Below are 17,015 nucleotides of genomic sequence, written 5' to 3' on the forward strand. Positions count from 1 at the left end.
GAGGGTGCAGCATTTGGGGGGTACACTGACCCCAGTCCTGAAAAGGGGAGTAAAGAATTGAAGGCCAGGTAAGGCTGAGGCTGCCTGGGCCCAGAAAGGGGTTTGAGACCTTGAGGAAGAGATTTGGGGCCAAGTACAGCTATGGCCACCAAAGCCCCAAAGCGAGGGGGCAGCGTGGGGAGCACCAAAGCAAGAATGGAACAGACCTGAACAACATCAGGTACATCTGTGAGGCTTGGGTTACAGTGTAAGGGGAGGAAAGGAGCTGCAGATAGTGCCCCAGGCATCAAGACAGAAAATGGGCAGCCTCCTGCTTGATTTAATATCCTCTAACTAAGCAAGTAACAACAAGGCATGGCAGATGAGAAGGTGGGCAGTTGGCCCATAATTGGTTTGGCGGGGTCACTAATGGGCAGACCCCAAAGAGGCACACCTGTCGCACCATGCTACCATAGGGAGATTAACGCACAGGCTGGTGGAGCCTGGGTCCAGGGGCCTCTGGGTGCCTGGATTCTAGTAGAAAATGACAGGTTTCCCTTTGCAGGTGAGCAGCACTCTAACCTGCAAGGGGTCCTGCTTGAGGGGTACTGGGAGTGAGACACAGGGGGTGTCGCGTGCCTGTGCATGGCCACTTGCATGAACATGGCCTGGAACACTTACCCTGCAGGTAAGTTTGTGGTGGGGGCAGATCAAGGCTGCCATGGTGAGGGAGGGAGTGGGGCAGGGACAGGGGCTGGGATTGCTGCCCAGCCAAGGCGGTGTATGGGACCTAGGGCCAGGGTGGGGAGTGGGACGAAGCCATGGCTGGCTTGTCCAGTGGGCATGGGGGGGAGGGGTGGCTTTCCACCACCATGCGCACTCTCACATGGAGGCAGAGCATGTGTCCTCCTGAATTTGTGGGCTGGGTGGATGTGGGTTGCTCACTGTGGGCTTGGGGCTCCACTCCGCAGCCTTTCCCTCAGGAGCCCCATGCAAGCCTCGTGCCCCTTGCTGCCTCTGCTTCTGGGTGGGCAAGTTGTGCCTCCTGCTGCCAGTCAGGCAGGGGATGTGTGGCCAGTGCGGAGTCCCTGGAGCAAAGGTCTCAGGGCAGAGAGTCCCAAGCCCACAGTAGGCATCCCAGATCCACTGTTGCCCTGCTTGGCTCTACTCCAGCCTGGGGGGGAGGAGTGAAGAAGGGGGCTGGCAGGGAGCAAGGAAGAGTGGTGGGCATTTGTCACACCACCCCCAGCCTGGCCAAGTCCATCCAGCCACCCTGGTGGGGCATCAAGGCCCTTGGCAGTGTTGGCACCAGGAGGGGAAGGGGCCCAAAAAATCTTAATCCACCACTACATACTGCTCAGTCCCAACTCCTAGCCCACTTGGATTCCAGGCTGGGCTCTCCTTCCATGCACACATGCATGTACATGCTGATGCCTCTCAGCTGTAACCTGCACCCCTGTCCCAGCCTGTGGTCCACCTGTTTCCCCCACTTTCCCCACAAATTCACTGTTGGTGAATTTCTGCAACAGGGCAAGGCTGGAACACCACACCTTGCCTGTGGGGGTCCATCCATGGGCCATGTCAATAACCATGCCATGTACCCCCCAGAATTGTCACGGCTTCAGACCTTGATGATTCACTAATGTGTTCTGTTCATCTGAATCCATAATTCTGTGTTTCCTGTTATGACTAAAGTTATTAACATCAGCTCTGGGCAGGGACAGACTCATATACAGGCTAACTAGAGCCTCACAGTGGCTATGAAAGAGTACCTTATCCTAAGGCCAATGGAAATTTCCTCACCAAAAATCTGGGGAAATCTGGGATTCAGTCTTACAAGGAGAAGCATGAAGAAGCAGGCTGTAGGTTTAAGAGCACTAGCCAAGTAAAGACCAGCGGGAAATGCCACATATGGCCTGCATTGTATTAGGAAATTGAATGTGTGAATGGAATCTCAAACAGCCTTAGCTCTGACCCTTCTGATCACAGCCCTCATCTTGCCCACATGTGGTGGCCCAATTCTCAGTTACCCAGCTCTGACACTTACAGGAGCCTTAGGAAAGATGCCAATATAGGTCAGAAAGGGCTGAAGGTACTGTTGTGCATGGGACAAGGAAGTGCTGTTCCCTGATCACCCTCAGAGTTTGGGGGGTTGTGACTGACAATAACTGTGGGAGAGTTGAAGCAGGCCCCCAGCTCTTTGGCAAGATTGCCTAGCAGACCTGAATGAGACATTACCTGTAGATGAAGAGGTACATCTCCTTGTAGCTTTCCTGGCCCAGGGGCTTGCTCCTTTCATAAGAATAGGCATCCATTGTCATGCTACAGGGGACACAAGGGAGAAGTGAAAGGAGCAGTGGGCACTCTTCCTTTACCTGACATTAGCAACAGGATGAGATAGTCAGGCCTTGTGTATGGGCCACTCCAGCTACCCAGCCAGCATCGTCCAGTGCCTGCCCCACTCAGCCCCAGCCTACTCTCCTTGGCTATTTTGTGTGGGGTCATGAGGACCAGGGCACCTTCACTGTTTTCCATCAGACTGAAGCCAGCCCCTAGGCAAAACAGTAAGAAGCCTCTCTATGGATAGCAATTTGCCTTGCCTAAGTTTGAGCAGAGGGCAGGTGGAGTCATTCTCAAGACCCAGGTATTTCTGGGTTCTCCGGAGTTGCCTTTTCCACCTGCAGTGATTCCATCTGCATCAATGCAGGAGTGGAGGATGGGCAAACTCAAGTGCAGGCTTACAAATCACAGGTCTTTAAAGTCACTAGAGGTTGGGATGGACCTCCTGGCTTGGGGGTCTGTCTCTACCTCCTGAGATTGGCCAAATGAAACACCCTACAAACCAGCCAGTCCACAGTGCTCCTTTACACTGTTCTCACTATGTGGCACCTGATCATCTCTGCTAGGCAGGCTCCCTTGCTCTTGCCTAAGCAGTCTGATGCTTTGTGGGAGCCCCAGCCATGCCTGGTGCCAGTTGATGACTTGTATACCATGAATCCCTTCCTCAGGAAACCTCCATATTCTGGAAATGCTCAGCCCAGTGCTCTTTGCCCAGAAGGTTCCACTTCTGGAACGCATGGGATCTGCTGGTAGCCTGAGGGAGCACAGCTGGCAGGAGGACCCTTCAATTTTGGGGAAGTAAGTGGCTGAGGGGGTATATGATAGAGGTCTGTAAAATCATGAAGTGTGTGTGGACCAAGTGAACTTCACCAGGTGTTCTTCACCAAGTCCCAGAACATTAGAACTAGGAGGCAGCCACAGAAATTAGTAGGAGACAGATTTATACAATGTGTATTTAACTTATGGAAATCATTGCCACAGGAGGTGGTGGAGGCAGGTAGCATAGACTAATTGAAGAAGGGACTAGACAAATTCATAGATAACAGATCTAATCTATTAACAGCTGTTTTGGGGTCATAAAATGGGTTGACATCAGTGGTGAACTCCAGTGGTGACAGCGACCTCCAGTTGTTGCCAATTGATGTAACTACATTCCCTATAATACCCTTCACTCAGTGACACATGCTACTGCACCAACTGGGCAGGAGTTGGAATATGGAGCTGGGGATGGGAGGGTGAGGCATCTTCTCCATTCCTTTCTGGTGCCCCCCCACTTAGGCAGCACCTAGGGCTTGTTCCCACCTCACCCACCCATTCTCACATTACTGGTTTTGGGTCTGTACCTGTGGTCCAGGGGCCATGTTCTCACCAAGTTACCTGTTGAGCTGGTCCATGAGCTTTGTCACAGCACTGAGATCAGAGTCCCGCACCTCCTGCACCAGGGCAATATCGTACCTAGACAGGATCTGTGGATGATGGCAGAAGCTCTCAGCAGGTGATGTGGCTTAGATCAGGTGTGGGCAATTATTTCAGGTGGAGGGCTGCTTACTGAGTTTTGGCAAGCCATCAAGGGCTACATGACAGGCAGCCTGGGGCAGATAAAAAAAATATTTAAATTTGGGGGGGCCCCACAGCCTGGATAGAATGGCCTGGTGCTCTGCATCCAACCCATGGGCTGCATTTGCCCACCCTGGCTTAGGTTAGACAGCTGGCTGGGATGGCTTGAGGCTCAAAGTGAGAGACTGCATGTTCAGGGGACAAGCACCACAACAACACTCGGTGGTACAGCAATCGGCTTCCTCCCAACCCAAACACAGCCTGTTTGCTAGCAGTGGTGCTGAGAGCCCCAGCCAGGGACAAATCACCAGGCTATCTCCATCACAACAGATAAATTGATGCACATTCAATGAGAGAGCCTCGGGGAAGGACTAGTAACTCCATGGAGTGTAGAAAGAGGCTCAGTTCCCCACTCTGATAACTGGAAGATCAGAGCAGTGGTTGACACTTGTCCCTGCTAATTTTGCTAAAGGGTAAAGGCATTATCTCACAGAGGAGAACACCAAGGCTCTGTGGGGAAGGGACACACTGGAGGTCACCCATCAGGGCAGTTCCAGAGCCTGAGTGCTGAGTGTCCTGTGACAGTGCCCCCTGTGAGCTGAGAGACAAGAATCTTCCATGCATCAGCCACTGTGATGTTTTCCCAACCCCTGGTCCCAGACTCCAGAACTCAGTCTGAGCTGACCAGAAGGAAATCCAGGACACTGCTTTCCTTCCCCATCCCCATCCCAGCTAAGTCAGCAGTGCTGCTGCAGGCAGAGACAGGGCAATATGTGGCACACCATGCTGCTCTGCCTCTGCCAGACTGCATTCTGCACCTCTGTGTTTCTGGGATGGTCATTTTAATTCTCAACAGACAGCGAGGACCAGCCTCCAAAATCTAGAACTGTCTCAGCTAAACCAGGACATATGGGTCACCCAGGCATGATCAGAGTAAGGGCTCAGGTCCTGGGTCAGATCAAAGAGCAGCTGCCAGCCCAGCATACAGGGGAGTTCAGACCACCGAGCTCAGGAGTTGGGTTCTTCCAATCACAGGGATATGGAGCCAAACCCAGGTCTGGGACAGGGGCTGTGGGCACCTTTCTGGCTGCCTCCATTCAGTAAAGAGTCCCTTTCTGGGGTTCCTCCCTGGCAAGGACAGAAGTGCCTCCAGGGCATGAATGCTGGGTTAGCTGCCTCCCCTTTCCAGAGGGGAGGCAGTGAAGTGCCTGCCATAGGTAAGTGCTGACAGGTGACCCTCAGACAGAACACATCTACCCCTGATCTGCTCGGTCTTGTCACCTTAATATTTAGTGCCATTTTGATTTGCCTCTTGCTGGTATCAGGCTATACTGTGACACCAAGATGAATCCATAGACATGCTCCCATCTAGATCGGGAGAACTTTCCCAGGCCATCAACCTCTCCCCCTTGAACCCTGAGTGGGGCCACTTTTTTCAGTTAAACACCTGCATAAACCTTTGCTAGCTGTCATAGAGGTTATTGAGCTGGCTCAATACTGGGCACAGACCATGCCTTGGCCCCAACTCCTAAAAGCAGTAAGCATTGGCACAGTGGCCAGCAGCACTTACATTGATGATAATATCTGCAGCAGTGTCATTGGATAGCTTGCTGTCTCCAAATGCCTGGATGTTGAAAGCACTGATCCTCAGTGTGGCAGCCATGTGCAGCAGGGAAGCCACAGACAGCAATGGTAGCATCAGCTTCCTGGCATCCATTCTGCAGGGAAAAGGGAAACTGAAGTCTGCAGCATGGGGCTGAAAAGTAGCAGGAGCAGCCCTGGCAGAGGAGGCTGCATCCTAGTGGCACTGCTGGGGTGAGGCAGATGGACCATGTGATTTGCTCACAATACAGTTCCAGCACCTCAGCATCAGGCCTAGCTGTGGATTGTTCTGCCTTGTGAAACTGCTTCCAATATGGGAAACAGGGAAGCAAATGAATTTCATTAAACATCAGCTGTCGGGGGGAGAGAAGGACCCTGATTTCCTTCAGGAAGGCCTGTTACTGATCCCGCAGCAAGAGTCCCCAGTGTCTGCTGCCCAGGCTTCAATGGGCATTCCCACCTGCAGTTTTGCTTGAAGGTACTGGAATCCTGTGTGTCCTGTGCTGTGCTACCCCAATGGGGAATGTATACAACAGGAACAGAAGGAGGGTGATTAGTTTGAACCTTGCAAGGAGCCGACCCTACAAATGGACCTGTATTCTCCAACAATGCTTGCTGAGCCCACCACTTCCAGCAGTGACTATGAGCAGAAAGCTACTCAACCACTGAGTAGGAGTTATTTTCTTACCCCCTGGGGCATGTAAGTGCCCCCATTCTAGAAAGAGATACCTGTGTGTCTCCAGAGCAAATCCTATTCCTATGATGAGGACACTTGCACACTTAGAGGGGTAATAGCATCACTCCTACACAACAATATGCTAACTCAGGGCCAGACTCTGTTCCACCTGTTAGATACATAAGTGATTTGGCTTTCCTGAAGGGTTGTGACATGTGCTTTAATTAACCCTTCAGGACTTTAATTCTACCCTGCTCAAGTAGTTGAAAATCCATGAATGCATGAAATCTTGTAACGCACAGTCATCTGATCCTTCAGACTGTGTCACAAAAATGCAGGGAGGAAAAGAGGAATCCACCCATCATTTGCATTAACTGTTTTTCATAGACTGGAGCTAGATGGAGTACACTGAGGTACCCAAATTAATTTATGTGCCTAATAAGTAGAAGAGAATCTGGCCCTTAGACTTAGTCCCAGACTGTGCTCTGGTCATCCACTAGGTGAAACAGAATTCTGCCCTATACATCTGGGGATGGCTTCTCTACCCCACCCCCCTAAAATGGCAGCACAGAAGCACTTAGCAGCATGGCCATCACTTATCAATGCCCATATGCCCTATCCTCACCACGGACAGTCATGGCAGGTTATGGGGAAATGCAAAGCAGTGTCTGACTGAGCAAACCAGCAAGTGACACCAGAATCTGGAAATCAGGGTTCAGAGTGGATTTCCCTTGCTAGCCCGTTGTAGGGGGCTTGAGCAGTGGGCAGACAGACAAGCCTCAGATGGCCCTGATATCCTGGGGGGCCTGACTGCCAGCTGCCTAAGTGCCCCCATCTGGCTCAAATGTTTGGATGTTGCTGCTGCATATAAGCAGTATCCCTTGTAATGCTCTTAGTGCTCCTGATGCTGAGTCTTGGGTTCCTGCTCCCAGTTTGGTCCTTGATTCCTGGCCCTGGTTCCTGATTTCTGGTTCTGAGTTTCCTAATCTGGTTCCTGATGTTTTGTTCCCTGTTATCTGATCTGGTTCCTGCTATTCCTCTAGCTCCTAACCTGCAGCTCCTACCTAAATTCTTGCCTAACTGCTACCTGCACATTTGCCTAGCCTTAACCCCTTTACCTAACTCCTAGTCCCCAGATCCTGCTTACCTCTTTGTGCTTGAACTCCATGGTAATGTGACCCTTGACTCTTGGACATCCCAGGCTTGTACCATTACCCCTGACCCCCCACATCTGGATCATACCTATGACACCTGCTATCTGAAGGTGCACTTCCCTCATGCTGTTAATTAAAGCACGTGTCACAACCTCTCAGAAGATCAGTCTTTATCTCTATCCCTTATTTCCATAGAGACACTGAGAAGGGAAGGGGCTTGCCAAAGGTCACACAGCAAATCAATGACAGATGGAAAAAGAACCCAGGAGTCCTGATTCCTGTTCATCTATCTTAACTACCTACAACACTCTCTAAACTACCACAAGATGTGGGAAATCTATTCCTCAAGGCCCCTTCACAACTCTGCACTCCAGAGGGAACACATAAAGGCATCCCACTGAAGGCAATGACTCTCAGTAACTGCCTTAGGCCTTGAGGCTGAGGTGCTAATATGAATTGGGGCCCAAAAGAGAAGGGAAGCTGGGACAAGGCTTCCAGCCTGCACACCCTTCCTGAGCTATGATCTATGCATACTAGTGCTTAGGGAACTAGATCTGGAGCTGAGATCTGCCACTTTGTCCCATCTCTGCTGACCACCATGGAGAAGCCAATGCACCTCCTTCAGGGTTAGTGTTCTGTACAAGGCATCTGTTACAAGGCTCAAGGCTGAAATGCTCTCCATGCTCCTACCATTTCCCCCTTCTTTCCACACAGTCACTTCCCTGAGCTCTGTGCCATGCCCATTCCTTACATCAGGGAGGGTGCACCAGGGCCCATGGCACCTCTTTGAGCGTGTAGCAGCATTGTTATACCAGACCCATTCTGAGAGCTGAGCATGATTTTACCATTCCTTGCAGCCCTCTATCAGCCCCTGCACTAAGAGCAATCAGTCTGACATGACATTACCATTCTTAGGGAACTTGAATAATAGCTTTCCCATGCAGCCATTTTCCCTGGGGGAATAGATTTCTACAGAGTTTATGTTGGATATCACGGATGTCTGCAATGGTCCTTGTGTCCCTTGTAAAAGGTAAATAGTTTCCAGCTATGGAGGAGTTCAGCTAAGGAGAACAATCTGATTTCTCCTAGTGTATCTGATCCTCTGATTTGTTAGTGACCTGCAGCAGCATCTGGAAGGAACCGCAAGGTGGAGGTTATAGAGAGTGAATGCACCATTTCTGCTATAAAACCACTCCCTCCAGTTCCCTCCATAGGCTTGCAGGCAGTTTGAAAGGCAGCACTGACAGAATGACTCTGCTTGAAGATCTGAGGCATCTCCATGGAACTTGGCTACTCTAGCAAAGGCCCTTGATATATGGTCTCCACTTCTGGCCAGCTTGGGAGCTTGCTGTCATTTGGCTTGTGCCTATTCAAGGATGTGAATCTCATAACCAGATTCCTCTTGGTATTTTGTGCCCAAATTCTCCTGATCTGGTACTGCCCATGGAGAATAGGACACATCCTACTGCTGATTAGTCTATGCCCAGATAGCACCATTTTTCTCCTTCTTTCAAACACTCTGAGACCTCCAAGTTCCATGGAGGATTCCTGCAGTAACACACCAGGTCCTGTTGTTTGCCTGGGCTGCATGGCTCTCTTTTTATCTGCAAGGGTCCAAACCTGAATGGCATTTAAGCACCTAAATCCCTTAGATGGTGTGAACCTCAGCTGGTCGGGGCAGGGATTCCTTTCTTTGACACATGTTAATTACTCCAAGGTCCTGTACACACCTATATTAGTCTGTGCACAATAATGACAGCCCTGTCACACCCAGTGAGATATGCCCAATCCCTCCTGGCATATTTTGCTTTTGATGTTTGCTCTCAGCCAATCCATGGGCAGTAAGGGTGCATGGGACTGTCTTGTAACCTATCCCTAGTCTCTTTTAAGTTCCCACCAGGTGAATCTCCATTATTCCCTCAATACTTCTTTCACATTTTAATTCCTGACACCATGTCTCTGGTGTGCTGTTTTTCTTAGTGCCTCTTGCCATCTCCAGTACTCAACCTATATAATGGACCCACAGCAATTCTACCTTGCTCGTCTCTTAACTGATTACAAATCTTGCCTGACTTAAACTTCTGTCCCCTCTCTGCCTTTCAGACCTTTCCAGTAGAATCCATGTCCCTCGCTGGCTGTCTTAAATCAATCTGCCTTTCCCTGCCTGCTTCCCAAAAGGCCCAAGGTGATGCTGACAAGCCCCTACCCTCCCCCCATGCCTGACTATTTCTAGTTCTTCTAGCTTTGCAGCAGGTACCTCTGGCATTTATTTCTGTGTGATTAAAAACTGCAACAATAATCTTCAGACTTTAAATTATGTAGATCAGCCTCTGAACAAACACTAGTTACATTAATTGACAGCCCAGCACCAAGTTAAAAAATCATTTGGATAATTGTATGCTTCAGAATGTAAAACCTAGATGCATGCATTGAGAAACATGGTGAGCTCTTACTGTGAGTTGAGTTTCCAGCTGAAGGGACAGGTCTGAGGACCTGGACAAGGCAGCTCTGCCCTCCTGAACTCAGCAGATGTTCTCTTGGTCTCTGACTGCCTCCCTGGAAATACAAACAAGGAGGTTAGGCAGAATGAAATGGACACCTCAGTGCATGCTATAGCGCCTGACTGGAGCTCCTTCAGATTTATGGAAATATACATCCATCCCTTGGGAGGGGCCACTGTAATAAGCATCTGAACACAGATTTTAATAAAGAGCTCAAGGGAAAAACATAGATATTGCATAAGTGGGAGTAACTAACCCATCTCAGGGGTGGCAGTCAAACAGGTATCCAACACACAACTATTGCAATGTGCAGACACTTATCCCAGTGGAGTGGGAGAGACCAAATTGCTCATGATGTGTATCACAGTATGGGGGCAACACGAGCCCCACATGCTGCCATCTTTCCAGATCTAAGAGAAAGGGTCCCAAACTATTGTCTCAGGGTTTTCGGATAAGCCTCAATCCAAATAGACAAAGAGGAGGAGAGAAGTTCTGGAATCAAAAAAACTAAGGATCTTGAGCAGCAACAGATGGGAAATACAAGTATTAATGTACTAATGTATCTCAGCACTGCAGCCAGGGTGCTGGGGAGATGCTTTTGGTTGGCCATACCAAGGCTCTATGGTATAACAATAAAGAGTATGGTGAGAAACTCTCTGAGTGAAGATGTAGGGAATGGAAAACAAAGGAGCCACTTGCCATTAAGTTGGGATGTGAATGAAAAAAAAGCCTTTCCAGACCACATCTGATGAAAGACCAAACCACAGAACACGTAGTATAGGTGGGATTTTAACTCCCACTATGTGCTAGGAAACAAAGCCAGGCCCATAAGGACAGCTAGGTAGGTTATTTTTCTTTAACAGTGTCAAAGCAAATCATTTCTTAGCTTTACAAAGGCCCAGCCCCTGATCACTATGGCAAAGAATGTGCAAAGACATTTGCCATTTGAAAAGGCATGAGAACGTCAAAAGGTAAAACTTATTAAAAGTGATTCAGCCTTCAGAGTCCTCTTGTAAAGTAAGGGATAATTAGAAGGAAACCAAGGATGTTAGGGAGTGATTACCTTCTCCAGTTTAGTCAGGCTGATCTAGCTGTATCACTATTACCCCATCTCAGAAATGATTCATCAGGAACTCAGCTAACAAATGCCCAGAAATAACTTCTCCAATCCTGCTCAGCCAGGGAGGCCAGTTTCAACAACAAGAAGCCATGCTCCTATGCAGAAATATAACAATATTGACAAAGAACTCCATCAACTTTTTAAAAATATTGGTGATGAGCTGTTAAATCCATGTTCTTTAAATGAACTCTGCCAAGACCTCAAGGCTCAGTCAATGGGCATTTGTAGATGACACATTAAAGTGGGTTAAATGCCCTTTTGCACCGCTTTAATGGTGTTGTTGTTTGCACAAGTCTGCAAATTCAGCGGTGTATTATGGGTTAATTTCAGCTGCTGTAGCAAATTCGGTACTATAATGCACTTACATGACTTAGTGGCACAGCAAATGACTTTGGGGCAGAGCAAACTAAAACACCTCCAAGGACTTTTAGTTTGCTACCTTACAGCCACAGAGCGAATCACCAGGCCCCGTGGGGCTCTGGGGCTCTGTGGGCCACCTCAGCAGGCAGCCTAGCAGCAGTCCAGGAAGGCAGGCTGCACTAAAGGGAAAAAAAAAAAGGCTGTGAGCCTGATCTTTTTTTTCCCCTTCCCCAGACCTTGCCTTCCTGCCTGAGCTGCACAGTGGCCTCGTGCTCCCTCCGCAGTTGCAGTGTCCCCCGGAACTGCCTGAGTTGGGTGCCGCCTTGGGGGGCCGCTGATGCCACAGAAGGAAGCACCAGCTGCCCCTACCCTGCAGCTCAGGGACCACTTGGCCTGCTGGCAGCTCGCTCTCCCCTCCCTGCCGCCAGAAAGGCAGGTAAGAACATGGGGGTACATGACATGGGGGTTTACTTCTCCCTAAATTGAAGTGGTGTTTTTAAAAAACCACTGCTTCAATTTAGGGAGAATTAAACCCCTGTGTCATCTACAAATGCCCATCATTATTAGCTCTTGAGGTTCTAGAATGAGTTTTTTGGTGTTTTGCTTTTCTAGCCAGCTCCTACAGTCAGTTGATTATGGGAGAATCTGAACTTGCATTAAGAAAAGCCTCATAATTGCAGAGAATTTCAAAATCGGAAGACTCAGAAATTATAACACAAAGATCCCATAAATTAGAGGTTTTAAAGAAAATCACATTATTTTAGGGGCTTGATTTATGATTTATTAACATTTAGGAGTGGCAATACTAGTCAGTCTTAGCCAGAGCTTGTTAGGTAGTCCTGCACACCAGGGATAGCATTCTATGTTTTTCTAGTCATCCAAAAGGCAGCTTTTTGGTTATCTACATGGCATTTCTGGTGCTTACAGGTAGGTAGGCATTCTATTTCTGCCAATGTGAACATATAGCACTCATGTGTATGGATGTGCACAGACTGGACATCTGACTAGGCTACACACTGGCATCGCATATACTCAGCTAGGTGCGCACACCCTTTATGAATGGATAGCATTGTGTAAGGTCCAAAACTGTAGTCAGTCTAATAACCACAACTATGATGGAGAAGAAAGAGGGCCATGCAGTGTTTTAGCCATAACAGCTGAGTGGCTAGGAGCCCTCTTAACCCAGAAGGGAGTTGAACTTGTATTATTCAGATTTCCTGGTATAGTACTTGAACTACCACACCATAGGGAAGGCATTATTCAAAGCCTTCTCTGGCATTCCCTTTGAAGTTGGCTCTCTGGGCAACCATAAAAAGAAGATATATGGGGCCAGGAAGAAAAGAACAAGTATGAATGTGTGTAGCTCAATGAGGTGGCTGCTTGCCTGGAAGGGATGGGATGTAGATCCATTCTCGCAGTAGGGTAGAAACTTCCCTTCCATCCGTTTTTTCCAGTGTAGCAAAACTCCCAGGTTTTCCTTTTTTTATTTAAAAATACATTCCCTCCCCTTCCCCAACCATTTCTGACATTCTCTCTGCCCTCTCTATCCTTTACAAATACTTATAAGTAGTCATAGATAAACTAAATTCTTGTATGCCATTATTATGACATGCCCCTTTTTATATTGTAAATAGTGTTCTGTTATTTTTGTATTCATTTTTACTGTTTTATATTGTATTCCTATTATGTTTGTATTGATTTTTACTGTTTTATATCGATATTGTATGATTTAGGCCTGTTCCTGTAAGTTAACCAAAGTAATGTCAACCCTCCATCTTGTAATGTCATGTCTCCACTTTGTGTCTACTGGGAATACCCTATTGTAACCGTGTTGCAACTATGACTCCTACCTACCCCTCCTATGTAAATTGGTTTCTGGGTGAATGAGGATGAATGAGGGTGCTTGAGACATAATGGTAGCAGGCCTAAAAATAGCTTGTGCTCCACGACCAGACCATCAGGTCAATGACTGGACCATCTGCTCAACAACCAGACCACTGCCTTGCTTTGACTGTCCCTGAAACCACAGACCTACTCCCAGGACCCAATATTTGAAAGATAAAGACCCTCCTAAAAACCAGCAACATAGAAACAAAGAACAGAATAGAAACCAGAAATTCCATTATTGTATACCACGGGACAATGAGGACACCTAGAACTGCATGACCTCATCTGAACAGGACAGGCCCTTGCCTGGGCATGTTCTGCCCATTGGAGTCACAGGTAGCCCACCCCTAGAATAGGTGTGGTAGAGTGTAACCTCCTTGGGACGCCTTCTCCATCTGGAACACTACCACCTATTCACCCAGAGCCCCTGCTGGTGACCCCCTCTGGAAAACACCTTGCTGGAGAAGACCCCAACTGCCCATTGAGGATCAACTCACAGCCCAGATACATAGCTATCACCCACCTTCTTCCCCCAAGCAAGGGACCTGAACTCTGTCTTTGCACACCTGGACCTCAAATCCCTCCATTAAGTCCTTTCTCTCCTGCTACCATTGTGTGGGTGTGCATGAGAGAGTGTTTGTGTGTGTGTGTGAACCAATAACTTTGTGGGGCTGTATAGTGTGTTGCCTGTTTAATAAAACTGTTATTTTGGAACCCTGAATTGGGTTTTTGTCTTGCTGACCTCCTGGCCCTGCTCCAATCTGTGTTCTTCGCCCCTCTGACCTTCGTTCTGTCTCTTTCTCTCTGTCATCTTGTCTGCTTCCCTGCCGCCTCTGACCTCCAACACCCCTGTCTCTCTCTTCTCCCTCCTAGTTTAAACTACGACTCTGCTCTCCTCCAAACCCTGGCTTTCACTGCCCCTCACCTCCACTCCACCTCCCGGCTTCTGCCTTTTTATCTTCTGGCTAGCTGCTTTCCTGATCTCCCCCGTCTTTGCTTCCTCCACCACCCTCTGCTTCACCTGCTCTGCTGTCTCCTGGCTTTCTCCCTCTCTCTCAGCTGCCGCCTGGCTTTCTCCCCCATTTCTGCCACTTCCCGGCTTTCTCCTCCTACCTCTGCCTCACCTCTGCCCCAGCTTTCTTCCGAGCTTTCTGCCCTGACCTCTGCTTCACCTCTGCCCCGGCTTTCATAGTTTCATAGTTTCACCCTGGCTTTCTCCCCCGTCTCTGTCGCTTCTCTAGCTTTCTCCCTGTCTCTGCCATTCCCAGCTTTCTCCCCAATCTTCTGCTCCACCACTGCCCCAGTTTCTCCCCTGACCTCTCCTCTGCCTCCTCTGGCTACCTCCACCATCCGGTTCCCTCTGTCACCCAGCTTTCTCCCTCAGCCTCTGCTCTGCCTCACCGCCCCTTACCTTCACTGCTTCTTCCCGTTCCTCCCAGCTGCCTTCCAGCCTCTGTCCCACTGCCCCTTACCTCCAGTCTCCACTGCTTCTCACTGCCACCCTGGCTTTCTTCCCTGGCTCCACCACCCACTCCACTGTCTCCAGCCCTGGCTTTTTCCCCTCTCTTCTGCCTGGGCCCCAAGTGACCCCAAGTAACCCTGGGGCACGTTGACCCCAAGTAACCCCAGCACCATGACCCTGAGTAACCTCAGGGCTCTGTAACCCTGACTAACCCTGGAGCACAGTGACCCCAAGTAACTCCACGTGCCCCCTAGTGTTAACACGCACAGACACTGAAGTGCATGTTTGTGTGTGTATATGTGTATGTGTGTGTGGATCCAGTGTTGATTGTGCAGTTTGTACGTGTATGATTTTGTGCTCCTGCCTAACAGTGCAATATTGAGATCCCGAGCATTGATTTGATGTGTGTCAAGTCAACACCAGTATATTAAATGCAAGGGGCAGTGGCTCTGTTTTGAAAGGTGTGCTGGAGAGGGCTCTGCATGATCCTTACCTGTAGTATTGTGGTTCAAGTGCTGTGCTGAATTAACTCAGGAACGCAGGCTCAAAACCCCTCTGGGTGAGAGGGAGCCTATGCTGGCTATGAGAAGCTGTGAGTGCTTAGAACAGTGTCTCTTGCACAAAAATGCAAGACAGTGACTGGGGCAAGACTGGGTTGTGGTAACAAGCCTGCCAGAAAGAATATTAAACTCTGCTAATGGTTTGCAACCCATTAGGCATAAGAGAGTAGAGGTTGTGGAACTCAATGCCAGACTCATACCATAAAATAAGAAGAGGGATGGTTTCTCTTAAAAGAAAATTGTTGGCAGAGATCGGACACGCTCATTACATGTGTATCTCCAAGCTAAGAAAGCCAGAGAGAAGGCTGAGTCAGTGTAACTAAAGAAGGCAAGGACACTACGTATGCGTTTCAATTTAACTGGCAACTAAAGAAAACAAAAGATTTAAATATACATTTCAAGCAAAACCTGTAAAAGGTACACTGAATACAGGGAAAATGTCCTATACATGACATCCTCACATCTCTCAAAACAGGCATCCAATGTCTAAGGTGTTACAAATGACTCAATCATTTAATGTATGTCTAGAGTTTTGTAAATAGACCGTCTCTGGTACAAGATATTGCAAATTTCCCCATTGATAAACAAATACCCAAAGACAGGTCTGGTAAACAATGCCTCTAAGAGTTCTGTTTGACCACTCAACATCAAATTGCTGAGCTAGTCAGGAGCTGTGAGAAACACAAGTCTTCACATATAAATAAATCTAAAAAGGGGAGCCAAGCAATTTAACAATTGTAATATGATGCTCACCCTTTTCCTCCCTGTTTTGTTCAGACTTTAATCGGTCAACCATCAAGGAAAAATGCTTTGAAGCTATACAATTAAACAATATAAAGCAAGACAGAACTGCCAGCAAGGTTTGCAGTCCAGGAAAGATCAAAAAGCCTACTGCACCCAGCCCACGAGTAAAGGCTGGAAGACTGGATTATTTTCCCTGTCTGCATTGGTGAGAAAACAGTGTTACAGCTAAGATAATACAAGGACTAACAGCTCATTTTATATTGAGAAAGAGTCTTTTTCTGTCATTTAGTTTTGTAGTTTGTTGGTTGTTATTAAAGCAAGCCTTTCTGCTATTCATCAACCAAGTGTTGTGTCAATCCTTAGAGCACTAGTTTTAGAAATTCAGTTTTTAAGTGCAACAGCCTAGAGCCTGTCTCCAGCTACCCAGGTGAGTGCCCTGTCCACGCAGCCATTGGAGCTAAAACATGGCTGAATCCCACTCCACTGTGTTGCTTGGCATTATGTGCATATGTTGCTGTCTTTACCTGTCGGGTCACATGTCCAGGAATAGAATCTGTACCTGTACCAAACTGCCACTTAGACAACTAAAAAAAATAGAATCTCCTCTGGGGGCCAAGGTGACCAGAGAAGAAAATTCACTTATTTTCCCCCTAGGGCTCTGTGCATTGTAATTGTGCTACATGCTCAGTGACAGATGCTAGGTACACACATAAGCCAGACAAAAGAGAGAGATACAGCAATGCAACTGCTGCCCACTCTGACAGACATCTCCCACCACAGAAGCAACATTTTGACACACAATACCTCCACGTGCCCCTCCTCTGGTCCCATCTTGATTACGGAAGATGCATATTGCTCCTTAACATAGAGACCAACACCCCCCTCTTTTTTCCCTATTCTGTCACATCTGTACAGCGTATAGCCCTCAATGCTTACTGCCCAACTGTGAGTAGGGTCCCACCAGATTTCAGTTAGCCCCTCCCCGCCCCCCCAATGGGTGTTCTTGGTGCCCCTCTGTCCCCAATGCCCATCGGGCCCCTTAGTGCTTATGTGGGCTGTTCCAGCACATGACT

The 17,015-nt window shown here is 48.4% G+C and overlaps 1 protein-coding gene and 1 long non-coding RNA gene across 4 annotated transcripts in view; one reads left to right on the top strand and one right to left on the bottom strand.

The window, feature by feature from the left end:
• The window catches only part of DNASE1L2 (deoxyribonuclease 1 like 2), a 23,689-nt gene extending 12,503 nt beyond the window's left edge, over positions 1-11,186 (bottom strand). For 2 of the 3 annotated variants that reach the window (XM_019507514.1, XM_019507515.1), the window contains exons 1-4: positions 9,762-11,186; positions 5,447-5,594; positions 3,697-3,785; positions 2,218-2,301 (exon numbers count right to left, since the gene is read on the bottom strand). In XM_019507514.1, coding sequence (XP_019363059.1) covers positions 2,218-2,301; positions 3,697-3,785; positions 5,447-5,594; positions 9,762-10,048 — 608 coding nt within the window. In that variant the 5' untranslated portion in view covers positions 10,049-11,186. Of the gene's footprint in view, positions 1-2,217; positions 2,302-3,696; positions 3,786-5,446 lie in introns of all 3 variants that reach the window. The other variant, XM_019507516.1, reaches the window with a different exon arrangement.
• LOC109290769 lies at positions 502-16,282 on the top strand. Its single transcript, XR_002095677.1, has 2 exons — positions 502-667; positions 15,976-16,282. It is a non-coding gene; the product is annotated as an uncharacterized LOC109290769 (long non-coding RNA).
• Positions 16,283-17,015: the final 733 nt, after the last annotated feature.

The sequence above is a fragment of the Gavialis gangeticus genome, unplaced genomic scaffold, assembly GCF_001723915.1.
Source record: "Gavialis gangeticus isolate Ggan-Ray unplaced genomic scaffold, GavGan_comp1, whole genome shotgun sequence".
Taxonomy (NCBI): domain Eukaryota; kingdom Metazoa; phylum Chordata; order Crocodylia; family Gavialidae; genus Gavialis; species Gavialis gangeticus.